This window comes from Girardinichthys multiradiatus, chromosome 17 (genome assembly GCF_021462225.1).
Source record: "Girardinichthys multiradiatus isolate DD_20200921_A chromosome 17, DD_fGirMul_XY1, whole genome shotgun sequence".
Taxonomy (NCBI): Eukaryota; Metazoa; Chordata; class Actinopteri; order Cyprinodontiformes; family Goodeidae; genus Girardinichthys; species Girardinichthys multiradiatus.
In genome coordinates this window covers 14,433,719-14,451,261 of record NC_061809.1, presented here as the reverse complement: position 1 = coordinate 14,451,261, position 17,543 = coordinate 14,433,719, and the positions used below count along the sequence as shown (strand labels likewise).

Genomic DNA, 17,543 nt, shown 5'->3' with positions numbered 1-17,543 from the left:
TTTTATCATTAATGCCTATTCTAACCATATTAAGTAACATTAGGTACATTGCTTTGTTAAACTAGCAGTAGTCTTCAAACCCCTTACACATTTTCGCTTTTTTCACATTACAACCAAAAAAGTAATTTTTTGGGATTTCATGTGACTAACAAACACAAAGTAGAACACAAGAGTGAACTGAAAGGAAAATGAATAGTTTTAACAGTTTAATGTATGTCTCTACCATCTTTGCACATTAAGACTGAAACTAATCTCCACTGTTTCTTATTTTTTCATCTAAAGCATCCCCAGAGCATGATGCTGCCACCACTATGCATCATGTAGTGGATGGTGCATTTTAAACCTCATTTAACCCCAAGTGTTGCCTGTGTCCATACAGTCAGATCTTATCTTGGGTTTAGTTCATTATCAGTTATTGGGAAACTAACTGGGTCGACGTTTAGCAAGTATATGAAGATTTCCAGCAGATTTCCAGCACAAAAAGCAGATAGACAGGTAGGCAGAAGGGTGTTTGTGTGATTGAATTTTGCTGCTCTGTCTTTATTTGTCTTTTCCTCAGTCAGGTCAGTTAGCAACACATCCCGCAGCGAGTTCATCGGTTAAACAGAGGGGACCAATAAAGGGTTGTAGCCCTCCCACATGTGGGTTAGGAGTGTGTGTGTGTGTGTGTGTGTGTGTGTGTGTGTGTGTGTGTAATGTTAAATGAGACACAGCCTCGTGGCTTCTATGAGGACCTATTTTACTCTACTGCTCACAGTGTGATCCAGCAGAGTGGGTGAAAAGGAAGAGAGAGAGGGAGCTACTCTTTGTCCCTCATTCCAAGTTCCTTCGGCAGCCCAGGCCGATATTCTTGGCTTTGATGCAGCACTCATGACAGGATTAGGAGTCTGGGACACGGGACCAACCGGAGATCTGCAGGTTCTAATAGACGAACCCGGGCCAGATTCTCACCCTGCACGGGTAGGACTGAAACTTTAATGCTCCACAAAAATGCATCTGGAGTGTGTGCTGTAGAGGTTATACAGCTGAAAGGCTGAAGGCTGCTAATCTTAAAATTGTTGCTCAGTGATGATTCAACATGCATGATAAAAAAAAAACTGTCAGCTGCACAGAATACAGCTTGTGTTGAGTAACATGCCTCAAATAACACAAAGAAGCCACAGCAATATATTTTTATCTTAACTTATTATAGTGAAGAAATGTTAGCAAATGTTTTGTGGTAGGAGTTAAATGTTCTATAATGTGTGAACAATGCATGCATGTAAGTAGAAATTTCAGTATCAGCTATTGCTTTCAAGTCTTTTGGAAAAACATTAGCAAACCCAAATGTACATATAAAAGACACGTTTTCCCATCTTCCCATCCTACTAGACAAACTTCTGACCTAAGTTTCCTTCTCACATTTAAATTTGTAATAGATTTGCCAAGCTTGTTTATTTTGTTACCCAACTTGAAGGTAGTCCATTTCCACTGCCATGACGGATAGAGCCAAGAACTTCATTTGTCATTGATACAATTTTTCCACTTGGAAACCTTTCATACTGTCAAGCATTTCTGGATGGGAGCGCTCTCCAGACGACTTATGTTCATTGTATGTGTACTATGCTGTTACGAAAATAAAATAATTATAATAAAAGCATTTAGCCATGTGTTTTTGAATTTTAGCATTTGGATAAAGCTGTGAACAACCATCCAACACTGCTCAATATTTTACAGCATGGTCATATGCATTTGCAGCACACTGTAGAGATACATGCTGCCTTGTAATTTTTTAGATAAATCCCAAGCTCATGCAGCATAGAACTGGAGCACCATGTGGTTTCACTTTGGAATTCTGCACCAAAGAACAGGGGGGGGGGGTCAAACTTGCTTAACTTGCAACTTTACTGTGATTGTAAAAAACAGGATCCCCTTTCACTGGGTTTTCAGCTGTTTCAGCTTTGTTTAGAAGACTTTTTAGTTTGTGTTTACCACGTAGATGTCTTTCATTGATCCAAAGCAGTCGACATAGCTGTGTGGTGGGGAAGACATTTTGTCTGGTTGACATCTCATCACAGCCTTCTTTATCTCCTAGACTCTGTTGAGGCAGCTTGAATGAAGGTTTGGATTTTTGGTGGAATGATAGTGATAAATATGTTTTAAAGTGTTTAAATGACTGACCAATACATGCACATTACTAACAATCTACACTGATATCCATGAGGTAGGATTTGAAGCTTGTGGGTGCCAGAAAAATGGAAATCTGAGTTCATGCAGAGCCAAGCACTTTGGCATGTTTTCACCAGACAAGTCCATCCTGCACTGTTTGTTTTTGCATGCTCGACCCTGCTGAACCTCGCCTGAAAACCCAAGTGTCATTTTTGGTTTCCAAGCTTTTTTTCTTTGTTGAGGAGGTGAACTTTTCTGGTTTCAATTAGACTCTCAGGGATGTAACAGCCCACTCTCCTGCAAGCCCTTAATACACAGAACATGTTTTGTCTCTACCGTCTCAACCAGAAATACAAATTTGTTTCCCAAAATGTTATATTTTATGTGTTCACTTCTTCCTGTCTACTTGTTAAAATTGCTTGTCTTTAACATCCACTGCCTTGAAAATGTATCCATACCCCATTCAACCACAAACAAGATGAACAGAAAGTAGTGCATATAAGTGAAATGGGAGAATGTTTTGTAAAAGAAAAAACTGGGAACTGTTGCATTTGGGTTTGGCCCTGTTTGTTCTGATACCCCTAAATTAAATCCAGTGCAGCAAAATAGAGTCCACCTTTGTATGGTTTGATCTCAGTATAAACGCAGCTGTTCTGTGAAGGCTCAAACAACATCACAAAGCTCAAGAAACACACCAGGCAGGACAGAGGTGAAAATGTTAAGAAGTTTAAAGCAGGAAATAGTATGGCGCAACAGCAAACCTACCAAGACCTGGCTGTCTGTCTAAACTGAAATGTTAGGCAAGGGGGTGTCAGAAATGAATCATGTATGGGGCACAGAAACAATCCACAAACATGCGGAAGAAGGTGCTCTGATCAGATGAGACACACCATCCACACAGTGAAACATGGTGGTGGCAGCATCATGCTATTGGAATGTCTTTCTTCAGCAGGGAGAGGAAACCTATTAAGAGTTGATGTGAAGATAGACTGAGCTAAACAAGGAAAAATTACAGGCAGCAAAAGATTTGTGACTTGGGTGGATGTTTGTCTTCCAGTTGGAAAACAACTTTAAACATACAGGCAGAGTTACAATGGAATGGTTTAGATAAAAGATTAGATCATTTTCCTATGACATAAAATCTCAAAATACATAGAAGTTTGTTATTGTGATGATCCATAATATGCTAAAGTAATTAAGGTATAATATTTTTGCAACACAGTGTGCATGCACACACATGGGGGATGTTTCCCCCATAAATATTAAAGGAAGCTGATCTTGCCTGCAGGCTTTCTGGCAGATGTACTTACTTGACTTCTGACAATTTTGTGTTGCTTTCCAATTATCTGTCTGCATTTCTACAATTAATAGTTTGAGTGAATAACTGGCAGATTTGATGTGCGTGCATCTTTGATCGAGGCAAGAAACTTTTCTCTTTTTTGCATGTCGGAGAACTTCTACATATAAAAGCTTCACAGTTCCCACAAGCAACTTCCCTTTACTTGGAAATCATGGTTGGAGCCTCTTTGAATTTCTTGGCCTGTAACTTGGTATGTGCACAAAAAAGTAACATCATGTATGTCTTGGCTAGATCATGTAATATGAAAAGCAGAGGACAGAATATCAGTGTAGATCTGAACTTCACACCTTGTGGAACCAAAATCTTTACATGCTAACAAAATTTTGATTATAATCTCTTACCTGCACTGTACTTCAATCAAAGGCAATCGGTTAGTTCCCATACAGTCATTGTAATCAATATAAAAAAATAAAATGGCTGAAACTCAAAATCCACTTCATGTTTCTGCTGACTGACAAACTAGCAATAGCACTGCAGCACAGCTACCAGATAGAGGAAACTAGAAAATTAGCTGTTAAAAACCTTTCAATAACCATTGCTTGAATCTTTATTGAATTTTATTTTGTATGTTAATTTGGGTTCTCAATATCAATCTTGCTAAGGAGTATGCCTTGTAGATAAGGATTAACTAGCAACCCTAACAGTTTCTTTAAAGGTTTCCTTTGAATAGCAACCATATATATATATATTTTTTTTTACAAATCTGTATATAAGCCTTTCAAAAGAAACAATATAAAACAATGGCAACTAACTAGAGTATTTGGGAACAATGGTGCAAAGATGCTGCAAAACAAGAAATAAACATTTGGTAGAAATAAAAGCAAACTTGCAAAAAACTGCTCTGGTCAGATAAGAAAAAAATGTTAAATTAAGGCCTACATAGAAATTTTTTTATCAGAATCAGAATCAGCTTTATTGCCAAGTTCGTGCATACAAACAACGAATTTGACTCCGGTACACTTTGCTCTTTTGTTCTGTTTTTGCATTACAGAATATACAAATTTACAATTTACAATGTACAATATACAATGTACAATGCAATATTCTGCATTACAGAATATACAAATTTACAATTTACAATGTACAATATATGTGGAAAAAAAACCTAATACTGCATATCACCCTGCAAACAACATCCCCAATGTATGACATAGTGGTGCCAGCATCATGTTGTGGGGACTCTTTCCTTTAGCAAGTACAGGGAAATTGGTCAGAGTTGATGGAAAGATGGATGGCGCTTAATGCAGAGAAATCTGGAAAACCATATCACTCACTGCCTGTTGTAGTATGTGATGGTGTTAGAGTACAAATTGTACTGTATCCTTTAGTCTGGTGATGAAAATTACTCATTTTGGCTCACTAAGACAACCAAAAACGTAACACACTAAGCACCTTTTATGTTAACATTTCAGTTTTCTCAACTTTGTGTTCATTGTTCACTTTCCCAGCAACATACCTGTCTCCACAAGAGTCTACATAAATAATCAGAATAAGAATCAGATTAAGAATCAGCTTTATTGCCAAGTATGTACAGACAAACAAGGAATTTGACTCCAGTACAATAATAAGCTGTTGTTAAGAATTAAACGTGATACACAGAAGCTTTTCCTTTTCCAGCCTTTTGGTCTGTTCTACAAAGACTTTTCAATCTTCCCACAGTTTTATTTTTACCTCATCCAAGTTGAGAGACACGTTGCTACCACATTTTAGGTCCAGACCAAACGTCACTCATGCTCAGGGGAGTTGGCATTGACAACAAAAACAGTCCCTGAGCAAATACCTCATCACAACCGTGAGGGTTTCTGGTAAATGTTTACGATAAGGGAGACCATTTTCAAACTGAGCACGCTTTGGGTTGGCATAAGCTGATCATTTGGTATCTTGGGTGGGATTTAATACTAGACTAAGATGGTATAGACTAAGATTTGGCATAGCCACAAGGTCATGGTGAACCACAGGGATTGGTTTGGACTGTGTAGATTTATTATGGGCACAGGATACTGTAGACAGACTGTGGCTATGGTCCTCAGAAAAGAGATGGACTTTTCCTCCTCAGCAGCTGTAGAAAAGGACCAACCACAGCCCTAATTTTTTAGTTACAGTTCAATAATGTTAAGGATGTGAAGAAAAAAAATGGCAGGAAATTAAACAGAACATATGGCAGGTTATGCAACATTCTGATATTGTTGAGGAATATTTGTCTTGCATTAAGAGGAGAGAATTAGTGGTAATTGTGGAATAATATTCTCTTATTTTAGTGCAGAAAATCTTATATATGTAAATGTCTAAAATCTTTTTTTTTCTTTTCTCCTTAAAACATTGCTTAAAACTGCGTTTTCTTCCTTTTCAAAATCATCATTGTCATTAAACAGCGTTGCATGATGGGAGAAACAGTAAGATGTAATGAGAAATTAATAGATGGATGAGAGTTTTTTTCTGCAGGACTAATAGTGCTGCTCTAGTCTGTTCTGTGAAAGAGGGAAGCGTGGGTTTCGAGTTACTGGTCCATCTGAATAGGATGTGTCCTGGATACCTTCCTTTAAAGGTTTTCCCAGCCCACCCCAATGGAAACACACCTCGGGGAAGACCTAGAACTCATTGGCAAAACTATGAATTCCTTCTGGTCTGTAAACAAACAAGAAGGCAAGAATGTTTATATTTTCCTCCTGGATGCGTTACCACCATGACCTTGAATGAGCAAAGTGGCTACTTTTGCACACTATAAAAGACTGAACAGTTCCTTTACACCACTACACAGTGCCCTCTCTACATCTATTGGATGCTTTGGTAAAGATGAGTAAAAAGCAAAGCGCCCGATGTACAGTTTTAAGTAGGACATGTCATGCTATGGGCTGGTTTGCTACTCATGTAGCTGGGATGTATTAAATCATCAGTGAGTGCGTCAAAATTGTTTTACCATCAAAGCAGAGATATACATTAAATATTGTAGAATGCACATGAGAATACATTTGTTTAGATTACAAAGTATAGCATATCTAGGTTTTAGATCTCTACACAGAATAGGGATGGTAAAAGTTATCCTTACCATGTTGGACATAAAACTTCCAAAATAAATGATGTAAGCTGGAAGTAGGTTTTTGGCAAGTCCCTTTTAATCCACATTTAGAAGATTATTTTTCTGATTCCAAATGAAAATGTTTGAAAAAGCATCAAAAATGTTTTAACTCTTTCATAGAAAACAGGCTGATGAGTGCTTCAGCTCTTTGGTTCTAGGGTTGTGACCCATCCATAACACCAGTTTCTCATTTTGAAATCTGGCCTAAAGATGGCTATATGCGCCTCATAAATCACCAAACAAGTCTACAATTACAAGTATAAGAGGTGTCAGTGGAACAAGAATTTAATGTTTTTACAAGGGCCTTCGGGGACACGCCAATGTGAGGCCGGTGATTTTTTTTCTTTTACATTTGGCTTGAATGCTTTGACAAATCATTTTCCCATCGACTTCTCACTAACAATAAATACTATGCTCTACCACGAGAGCAGAGGTCACTGACTGAGAGTCGGTTACTTAAACCAGGATTTAACCCGAAGTCTTGACTGCACACTTTTATTCTGTCTAGTCTGAAGGTTGTACTATCAAAAGTTTCAATTTGTTTTATATTATGTCATATAAGCTTTATTATAGTCAAACTCACAGCAGCATAGGGGTACATCTTATAAATAAGCAGAATGAAAACTAGAAATAATCACCTTATGGAGACTAAAATAAAGTTGTTGGATTTAGAGGAATTGTTGCATGTTATGATAAAAAGAAGTTTAACGTTGAAGTCTGCAACCTCTGAGGTGATTGATGCAGTTGAACAGATGGGCAATCCTCAGTGAAATGGAAAAGTGCAATCTGACACATTCTCAGCTGTTTTTGTGTAACTTACATATCCAGTCTGTTATTCTCAATGGAACCAAACCATCTGCATTGACAGTCTTGTTCCACTGAGTGAGACAGTAGGAGGACTGTGGCTTTGGTAAAGTTGGACTGAGTCAACCCAAGCATGTGTGTCTGTGTTCGGGCCACCCTTAAGGGGCCTTGTCTTTTCACCTTTGAAAATTACATAGAAACACCTCCAACATTTTTGCTGTATAAGCTTAATTTGCAATATAAAAAGACAGATAATTTTCTTCTCCTATATCAGTCTTTAAAATCGAGAGGCTAAAGTAGTGTAAATAGAGCACATCTTTGGGGATCTCCAGAGGGTCCCTGGCCTCAATCAATGCTGTACTGTTGTAGGCATGGGAAGGACTAGCAGGGACCAGTTGGGGAGCCTGCCCCCCAGGGTGACTTGTGCCAGCAACTTGGTGCCCATCCCCTCCTCCCTAACATGTGCAATACCACAAATCAAAAGGGTCTTGAGGTGTAGAATGATGGACCTTGCATGTATGGGGGGAGGTCCATGCAGTGTAATCTTGACCCAAATCCTTCAATCTTTTTGGCCCCATCCTGCACCTCAGTTCTAATACATTACAGACAGTTAAGGTTTTTCGGGTTGGGTTGGGGGAGACTCTGCTCTAAGCAAGCAGTGGGGTCTCACACACCCCAGCCACAACTCTATCTTTAATGCACTTTAGACATGCTTACATGCATTCATGCCAACTTTGCCAGCTTTGATGCTGAATTCAGTCTTGATTTAATAAAGTCAATCATTCAGTTATGATTGCATCTTGAGATATCCTTTTTGTGGGTAAATCTGCCCTGGCTCATGTAGGCAACCATCTTCTTTAATATGGTATGCCTGAAGTGCCAAGACAGGACATGTGGAAAAAAAGTATTTAGGGCAGATTAAATGTGACTCTCATCTCGTCATACCTCACTTGGCAAGAAATGAAACAGTGTAATTTCCTTCATATATGTAAAAACAAGGTTTTAATCATTATCGTCTCTCTCAAAATATCCAGAAAAATCACGTTCAAGGCATCCTAAATTCAGTAATAACAGGATGTATTTCATTTCATTACTAAAATTGTTCAAATGTAAGTTTGTCATTATACTGGGGTTAACGTTTGAAATATTTCATTGTCAGATGCTTTTACTGCATCATTTATTGTAAAACTTTGTCTCTTAGCTTATGAATTTGCATTCTTATTAAAACACTATATTTTTTTGGCCTCCGTTAACAATATGCTCATGTTCTGTAAAGAATCCATTGATTTGTTTAAGTGTGTCATTGTGTGAGCTCTTTTGATTCAAACAGGTACAAATGCAACTGTAATAATATTTTACCTTTTCAGTTACATTCTCCTCTTCTTCACCACTGTGTCTGTCTCAATATGTACAGCTTTGACTGGCCTCCTGTGTCCCTTCAAAATCTCCAATACATCGAACCAGTCACAGAGAACCCTTCTGTCCTTCCCCATCATGCGTCTCCTCACCATCATCCTTCTCTTACTGCTCCTTCGGTCAGCTGAACCTCGGCGAGGCCCCTGGTCGAAAGCCACAGAGAGGGGCAGCTGGGGCCGTGTGCGAGGCAGAGGAAGGGCCGGTGTTATGAGGCGTCAAACTCAGGAATGCAAAGAGTACATGGAGTCAGGAGAGAAGTATCTAGACTGCCAGGATAGGCAGCTGACATTTGTGAGGCAGAACTGGCCCAAAGACATTCACCACCTTCTGCTGGCAAGAAATAAGATTCAGGTATGTAGAGCCAGTTTTCAGCTTCAATTGTGAAAAATTTACTGTGAGAAAAACCTGACTGGAACATATTTACACAAGCAGGATTACACAAATCAATGATAAAACAAATATATGTTAATATATTTAACAATAAAACCTAAAATATCCCAACAATAATCACCTGGGTGATGAGAATTACCTTCAATTTTGGTTGAAGGAGACCTATTATGCAAAATTCAATTTGTGATTGTTTTTATACTTCTCTAATGCTTCTACAAACAGTCCAAACGAAAAAAAAAACCCAAAACATTCAGCCTTGTTTTGGCTATGAATGAATGTTTTATTTTTTCAAGAAAACACACTGTTTGCCCCTGACTAGCAACTGAAACGGAGCTCCACCCACTTGATTTTCAGTAGAGGATCACATCTCGGCGGCTGGTTTTACCTTATGGCTACCCTCAAAGGCAAATATTCTGTTGTTGGCTGGAAAGACCCACTTGTGTCCATGCACATTATCCCACTGTCGGATAACAGAGATTCTGGCTTCATTTTATTTTTGAGGGCAATGTTCCAGTCACATTACCGAAGACAATACTAGTTTGCGAGAATCACTTCACCACGGACTGCTTTGAGAACTCACATCAGTACACGTCAGGATTTGCAGAATGGCTTAGACAGAAGAAAAATTCAGTGCCTACTGTGAAAAATCTGCAGATGACAGAAATGTAAGTACTTATTGTTGTGTCTTATACGTTCAGCTTCATTTTCACGATTACTAAGTGCTGGCCGTGGCCAGATACAGCTAATTTGCATAAAAGTGACAGAGCCCTAAAACAGCTCATTCTGAAAGGAGCTAAAAAAAGGGGTAACTGAGGAGGTGAAATCTCATTATCTGAGATTGATTTTGTGCGAAAAATGTAATGAACATGTTTTTTGTAGCCCATAGACCTATCCCAAATGTTTAAAAGGAAGTATAATAGGTCACCTCTAAAGGAAAATTGAGCTCAAAATTACCTAAACAATAGAAAAACAGAGGCAAAAACAGCTTCAAGGATAATAGATGGATGATTTATCAGACATGCTTTTCAGTTAGATTAGGATCTTAAAACTTCATGAGGAATTGCAGTGAATGTTCTCCGCAATTTTGTGAATAATGTGTGTTTCACAGGTAGTGGGGGAAAAAAGCAGAGTACTGTAGTTTCTCATAATGCAAACCTGTAGTTTTACCTAAATGATGACTCTTTGGTTTGTTAAAGGCATAAAATTCATAGAACTCTGTCATTGTGTTGTGGGTCATAACTTTGTAAATTACTGCAAGTAATATAGGACAGTAATTTAAGAATTGCACAATCAATGTTGTTTGTCTACTCTAATGTGTGCATTAACTGATCACATCCCAAACAACAAAAAAAACTTCAAAAATATTAAAAAAATTCAATAATATTAAAACAAGGGCATTAACACGTACCATTCCATATCATACCATACCATGCCAAATTTATTTATAAAGTGCATTGAAAACAACCACAGCTGAAACAAAGTGCAGCACATAAGTTTCAGTTTCAGTTTAGTTTATTTATATAGCGCCAATTCACAACACATGTTGTCTCAAGGCACTTCACAAAAGTCAGGTACATACATTGCAATTAATCCTAATCATTGAACAGTGCAGTCAGATTCAGTTATTTATTCAAATTGGATAAAAAGTTTTTCTATCTAAGGAAACCCAGCAGATTGCATCCAGTCAGTGACTTGCAGCATTCACTCCTCCTGGATGAGCATGTAGAGACAGTAGACAGTCACTGGCGTTGACTTTGCAGCAATCCCTCATACTGGGCATGCATGTAGCGACACCGGAGAGGAAAAACTCCCTTTTAATAGGAAGAAACCTCCAGCAGAACCAGTCTCAGTGAGAACGGCCATCTGCCACAACCGACTGGCTATAAACTATAAACATACATTAAATAGAAGAGACATTTATAAATATGACATAAGAACAATAAAAGAATACACAATAAACACAATAAAACCAATTAAAACGGAAGAAAATTGGTTTACAAGTATGTATTACATGTGAACAAGATATGGAACAGAAAAAACATAGAAATGTCAGTAATACAAAAACATAGTACTGTTCTTGTATTCAGAATAGCATTGCCATCAATAGTGAAGGCCATGGCAAAAACTTTGGCTAGGTTTTGTGTTTTTGCTTTTTTTAAACTGGAATAATTTGGTAGAAAATGCTGGTTTAAATATTGATTAGAGGGAATTCACTACTGCTGAAGGTAATGATCTATACCTATCAGCATGCTGTTCAAACATATTATTTTATTCTTTCAACCAAGCACTAAGGTTAAATAAGATTACATTTCAAGTGACTGCTTAGGTTTGCTGTAGAGCCATTGAAGGATAAATTATTTTGTACTACTTATTGTTACTAATTAGGAATGAAAGCAATAATTGATACCAATGTAGTAGCATTGCAACTCTCAGAAAAATTGTTACTAAAAAACACTGAAATATAAAACCCAATTCATTTAATATCTCTGAAAAATGAATTGAGTTTCAACTGAGTTTGAACTTTTAGTGAGCTGCTGTAAAGTCCATCTCAAAAGGAAAATAAATGAGTGGAAAATTATTTGATGGATATACACTATATTACTTTTACATGTACATGAACTTTGATGACATCCTATTCGTGATGTTTAAGGTCCAGTTTGTTGATGGACCCACCATTGCTGAATGTAATTTTAATGTCTGTGACCATGTAAGTTTTATCATTTTAGTCATTCAACTAACATGCAAACCATCAAAAGACATATTTCTAACAACAAGCTAATTTAACACAAACCTTGGTAACTGAATACCTGGACTTGCAGAGCACATTAAAACAGTTGATGATGAATAAAAGGTCCTGTCGATCCAGTGCAAATTAAACTATCATTCTCATCACAGATGTGTAAGGGTTTGGCTTATTTTCTCTACATATAGTTCCACAATAACCAATTATTGACATTTCCTGTTTCAGGTTTTAAGGGCTAACATGTTCGACCGGTTCACCCAGTTGAAGAGCCTGGATCTTCAGCAAAATGCCATCTCATTGATAGAAGATGATGCATTTAGTGGTCTCTCTCAGCTCACCACCCTCCTCCTCCAACACAACCGCATCAGAACAGCGTCAGAGGAGGTCCTCCTCCCCCTACCCCTCCTCACCTACCTCCGGATTTTCGACAACCCCTGGATTTGCCGCTGCTCACTGGACAGCCTGGTCACGACCCTGCAGGTGCCCAGCAATCGCAACCTAGGTAACTACGCCAGGTGTGCCGAGCCTCGCTCTCTGAAGGGCCAGAAGCTCAAAAAGCTAAAAGCGGATTTGCTGTGCGCTGAAGACAACAGGCCAGACGATGTTAAAGAACCCCAAATAGGGCGTCCAATAGTAAAGACAGATGCTGTGTCCATTTGCCATCTCAAATATCCCAGACTTCTACTGGACTGCAAACACAAAGGTGAGATAAATTCTGGGTGTCCTTTGTCTGTGCTACTTTGGGTACACATGATAAGTTGGTGTGTGCTAAAAAAAAAAAGGCAGGCATAAGCATAACATTTTGTTCATGCATGAATCCCAGCTAAAACAAAACTGGGCTCAATGAATTAAACCTGGGTACTTTTTGAATGTTAGTCATATGCAAACCAAAACATAAAATAGGACAACCTCAGCAGAACCTCACATAAATATGCACACTTTAGTAGAGTCATGTTTGTTTGTCCAATGAAGTTGAGCACATAAGATAAATTCACAGTCTTCTGTTTTGACTACAGTCAGACAGCAGAGATGTGTTTGCTTTTATTAAGTTTGGTTCATAGGAGTGCTTGCCACTTTGGGAATGAAGCAGATGGCTGCGGGTCAATTTGATCTCTGTACTTTCAAAATATCCCCTGTTCACAGCAGCAGATGGTGAATTGGTATATGCATAACATTTAACTTGGGGAAGATTTAAACTGTTTGGAGAAGCTGTTTTTAAATGTTGTATCACCTGGGTCTTTTTCTATGAAGATGCGCTTTCCATAATGAGCAGTATTTTGCTTGGTTCTTGCCCAAATCTTAAGCAGTGGAACCAAAAATGCTGACGTGTTTAGATATAGTTTTTTTTTACTACAACATAAACACATCTTTTGAGTTTCAGCATATTTATATTCCCCAAATCTTTGTTACACTATTGTGTTGTGTCTCTATGGCATAGGAAGATTCCCTGCTTTAGGAAACTTACGCTCCAGCAAAATCTTTCTACACCACTGATAATGTATGCTACCTATGCTATCTAATCACCAGAGTCATTAAGCAAGGCTGCTAATAATTTATCTTAGTTGAGGGGGAAATGTTGAGAAACTTATACACCCCATATTTGCTGAATTTCTTTATCACTGCAAAAGAACTGATTTAAAAACTGCTCACATATTGCTGTAACAACCCTGAATTAACATTTGTTCATCTCATGCCGCACTATGCAGCACTCTGTCTGCACTGATAAAGTTTAAGTTACTCGCTACGCGGAACATTTTAAATAATTGCTTTCAGATTGATTTAACTACTTACTATCTGACCACTTGAAGGCACTTGTACATTGTGTATAAAGCATTGAGCTTTCATTCCCAGTTGGCCACATTATTAACTGATGTCACCGGAAAAGTAACATACAAAACAACAAACTTTTGTACCCATCACCCAATACACTTGACATACGTAAATGTACATATGCCAATCTAATGGTGGCAATAATGTTGTCAGGGAGTGCTTGTGTGTTGGTGAACCAATGTGCAGACAAGGATGTGGGAGCCCCATGGTGAGTAGATTAGTTTTTTAATAATATAAAATGGTAGACTTACAGGTGACGGCAGACATGGAACACAGGCAGGTTTACAGACATGCAGCAAGGGAGTATTAAAACAGTACAGAGTATTAATACAGATGCAGGGAGGAAAAATGACCAAATAACTAAATTATCTAATCAGGTGGAATATGTAGCAGCTGGTGGTAGGGAAATGCAGAGCAACTGAAGGGAGAGGCTAATTAACACACATGAGTAGGAACACAGCAATACTGGAGGAAATCTAACAAAACTCTAAATGTACAGGAATACAATAAATATATAAACAATATGATGAACTTAAGAACACAAACAACAGGAGAACTACAAAGATATTCAACATAGAGGAATCCAGGGAAGTAAAATAAATATCTAAACACAAGAATGAACCATGAATCTATTCCAATATCAATGAACTGAAATAACCACTACAAGAGAACATAAGCAGGGAAACCAACAATAACTCAAAACTCAAACACAGGTGAATCATGACAAATGTCCCAACTAATGACACTTCAAACTGTAAGAGTGATTTGTTCTAAAACAGTCTTAGCTTTGTTTGTGTTATTTATCTTATGCCTTTCACTCTTTCCTGTCTATTGTGAACTTTTTCAACACAGTGATGGTTCTTGGATGAGAACCAAAAATGTCTTTCTACAACCAATGTTCATGTTTATACAACAAATACAGAAGAAATGTTTCATCAATCAAATCTGTGTGTAAAATAAACTGTGTTCAGTGTAGAACAGTTTTCCTGCAACTTTTAGATGCATCCCTTCTCCAACACATCTACTTCAAATGGCTTCAACATGGCATTCAGTTCCACAGAGGCCTGCTAACAAGACATTCATTTGATTCAGGTCTGTTGGAGCAGGGATGCATCTAAAACCTGCAGGGTAGCAGCTCTCTGTAGGACTGGACTTGCTCCCCCCTTGGTGTCGCAATGAATTCCAGGTGTGACCAGTCTATATATTGAGGTTCTTGTCCTTTTATCAATCCAAAGTGGTCCTAATGACAAAGAAATTTAATATACTTTTTTTGTGTGTACATATAAATATTGCATTTTATATTTTAAAACGGAGATGGTCAAATGTTGTCCAGGCTCTATAGAAAATGGTGAAAAAGCCCTTTATTTAGAGCTACATATGAATATATGAATTAGATTCTAACCGTAGTGTAATTACTCTCAATTCAATTCAATTCAGTTTATTTACATAGCACCAATTCACAACACATGTTGTCTGAAGGCACTTCACAAAAGTCAGGTACATACATTCCAATTAATCCTAACCATTGAACAGTGCAGTCAGATTCAGTTATTTATTCAAATTGGATAAAAAGTTTTTCTGTCTAAGGAAACCCAGCAGATTGCATCGAGTCAGAGACTTGTAGCATTCACTCCTCCTGGATGAGCATGTAGAGACAGTGGACTTTGCAGCAATCCCTCATACTCTCCAGTTGCATAAAACTGGCATACCTTTTTGTTAATTTATTTTTTTTTACTCTCATGCTAGCCCTGGATTGAATGGTGCTCAGGGTGGTAAGCCATAGCGCCCATATTAAAAACATACACTGCACGTTTGTTTCATGGCATCATATTTAGAAAAAATCTTCCCAGACATAGAAAAATCAATAACCATTTGTATCACTGGCTTTCAGTTTTGACAAGGCTCTTTTCCAATAGTTCCTGCTCGTCTGAATTCGACTCACCTTTATTCAACGCTACACGGTTCAAGTCATTTTCCATTATAGGGGAGCACCACCTCAGGGTGGGTGGGGCTATCATAGCAAGGTGACCCAAAAAGTAACGTGACATGATTTGTATGCAACCACCATTTTTTCATCAGCCACCAAGCACAAAAATGTCTGCACCTCATCTTTGCACCACAGTGTTGATTTCAGTGTCGCTATTTTCCCTTAAGCTCGGAATACGCTCAGGCACTACTGCATTTAAAAAAAATCTTGGGTTCGCTTTCTGTAAAGGAGTCAATCTTGTGACTTTACCAATGATACTACCCTCTAACTAATCAGCGACCAGCTGTCTTTCGACGTTGCATGTTCAGCTTGACTCGGCTCGTTTAGAACCTCAGCCATTGGATGCTATAAATGGAGCTGGTTCTAAGTACCAGTACCTAAGTGAAACCCTATAAACTGATTAAAGCCAACTCAATTCAAGCCAAGTAGATACTAATAGAAAAGAGTCCTAAATTGAGAAAACTTAGTAGAGGGAATGCTCAAAGTAAGCTCTGATGTCATTGTTTTCCTTTTCCCTAAATGTTTTGGTAAAACAAAAACGGATTTAAAAAAGGGTTTAGTTTAAGTATTTAATATACTGTTACAATGTTTTTTGCATTTGGATGAGATTTGTAAAAGCTGCCAAAAAAGTCCAAAATTCAGCATTTTGTCAAGATTTGTCTGTGTGTCCCTTCTACTTTGTTTTTTTTTTCAGCGGGTTCAGTTGGAGGGTGGAGCTGCGTGCTGCCTCTCACACCTGTGAGTCGTTAGGCTCGTTATGGCAGCTTCTTAAGGAGAGGGTTGCTGAGCATTCGACACCTGAGTGTCGTCCTTTGTGGTACCTCAAGCCCTGTATCCTGGTCTTGCTTCACAAGCTCTCTGAGATCTTATTGTGACCTTGCTCTGTTCCTTTTTAAGGTGCCTTCCTGGATCCTTCTGGTGGTTCCTGTGCAACCTGTTCTCACTCTCCTTCTGAAGTTCCCCGTTTGGATCGCAGGCTTACCATCACCGGATTCTAGACGCTGAGCTGCCAAACCTGTCCGCCCTCCAACAAACTGCTTACCTTTTGGAAACACGGACCTTCCATCCAAGAACTGACCACCCCTCCCGGACTCCATTCCTGCCAACAACAGTAAGCCTTCATCACTCAATCTTCCCCTCCTCACTCTGAAACAATACTCACCGTTCTGCTTTCCCCCCTCAGAGGACGTTCCGCCGGACCCGCCCTGAATTCCTCATTCATGTCATATCCCTTCTGAATAAATCTCTTAAAACTTAATTTGTCTCCTGAAAGTTTCTGCATGTGGGTCAAGAAGCTTGGTAAAACAATGACAGAACTCTCAGGCCAGGCTGATCCAGCAGTAACTTTCAGGTCCACATTAGATGAGCAGAAATCCCAATTGCTCGCTCATGAAAACGTCCTCTGGACTTTAGTTGAACAACACAACCAGATTACTCTCAACATGGAACAGATTGCTGCTATGCTAAACAACCTGCAAGCTAACCCCTCTGCTACTCCTCCTTCCACAGCGCCACCTAGTGCTCTGGATCCGCCCATGCCGTCTCCTCCGACCATTCGTGACGTCACTCCACCTATTCCTGAGTTGTTTTCAGGAGAGGTAGGTAGGTGCGGAGCTTTCCTCTTACAGTGCACACTTGTTTTCAACCGCTCTCCTCACTCCTTCCCCAGAGATGATGCCAAAATTGCTTATATGATAGGTTTGTCCAGAGGAAAGGCTTTGAAGTGGGCTGAGTCTCGTTTTCATAAATATCCCCATTTTGGTTGTTCGTTTCAGGAGTTTGTTAGTGA

The 17,543-nt window shown here is 38.7% G+C and overlaps 1 protein-coding gene across 1 annotated transcript in view; it reads left to right on the top strand.

Moving 5' to 3' along the window:
* The first annotated feature begins 728 nt into the window (after positions 1–728).
* Positions 729–17,543, top strand: part of lrrc17 (leucine rich repeat containing 17) — a 36,395-nt gene continuing 19,580 nt past the window's right edge. Inside the window, exons 1-3 of the mRNA XM_047390210.1 lie at positions 729–960; positions 8,803–9,155; positions 12,163–12,640. Coding sequence (XP_047246166.1) covers positions 8,883–9,155; positions 12,163–12,640 — 751 coding nt within the window. The 5' untranslated portion in view covers positions 729–960; positions 8,803–8,882. The remainder of the gene's footprint in view (positions 961–8,802; positions 9,156–12,162; positions 12,641–17,543) is intronic.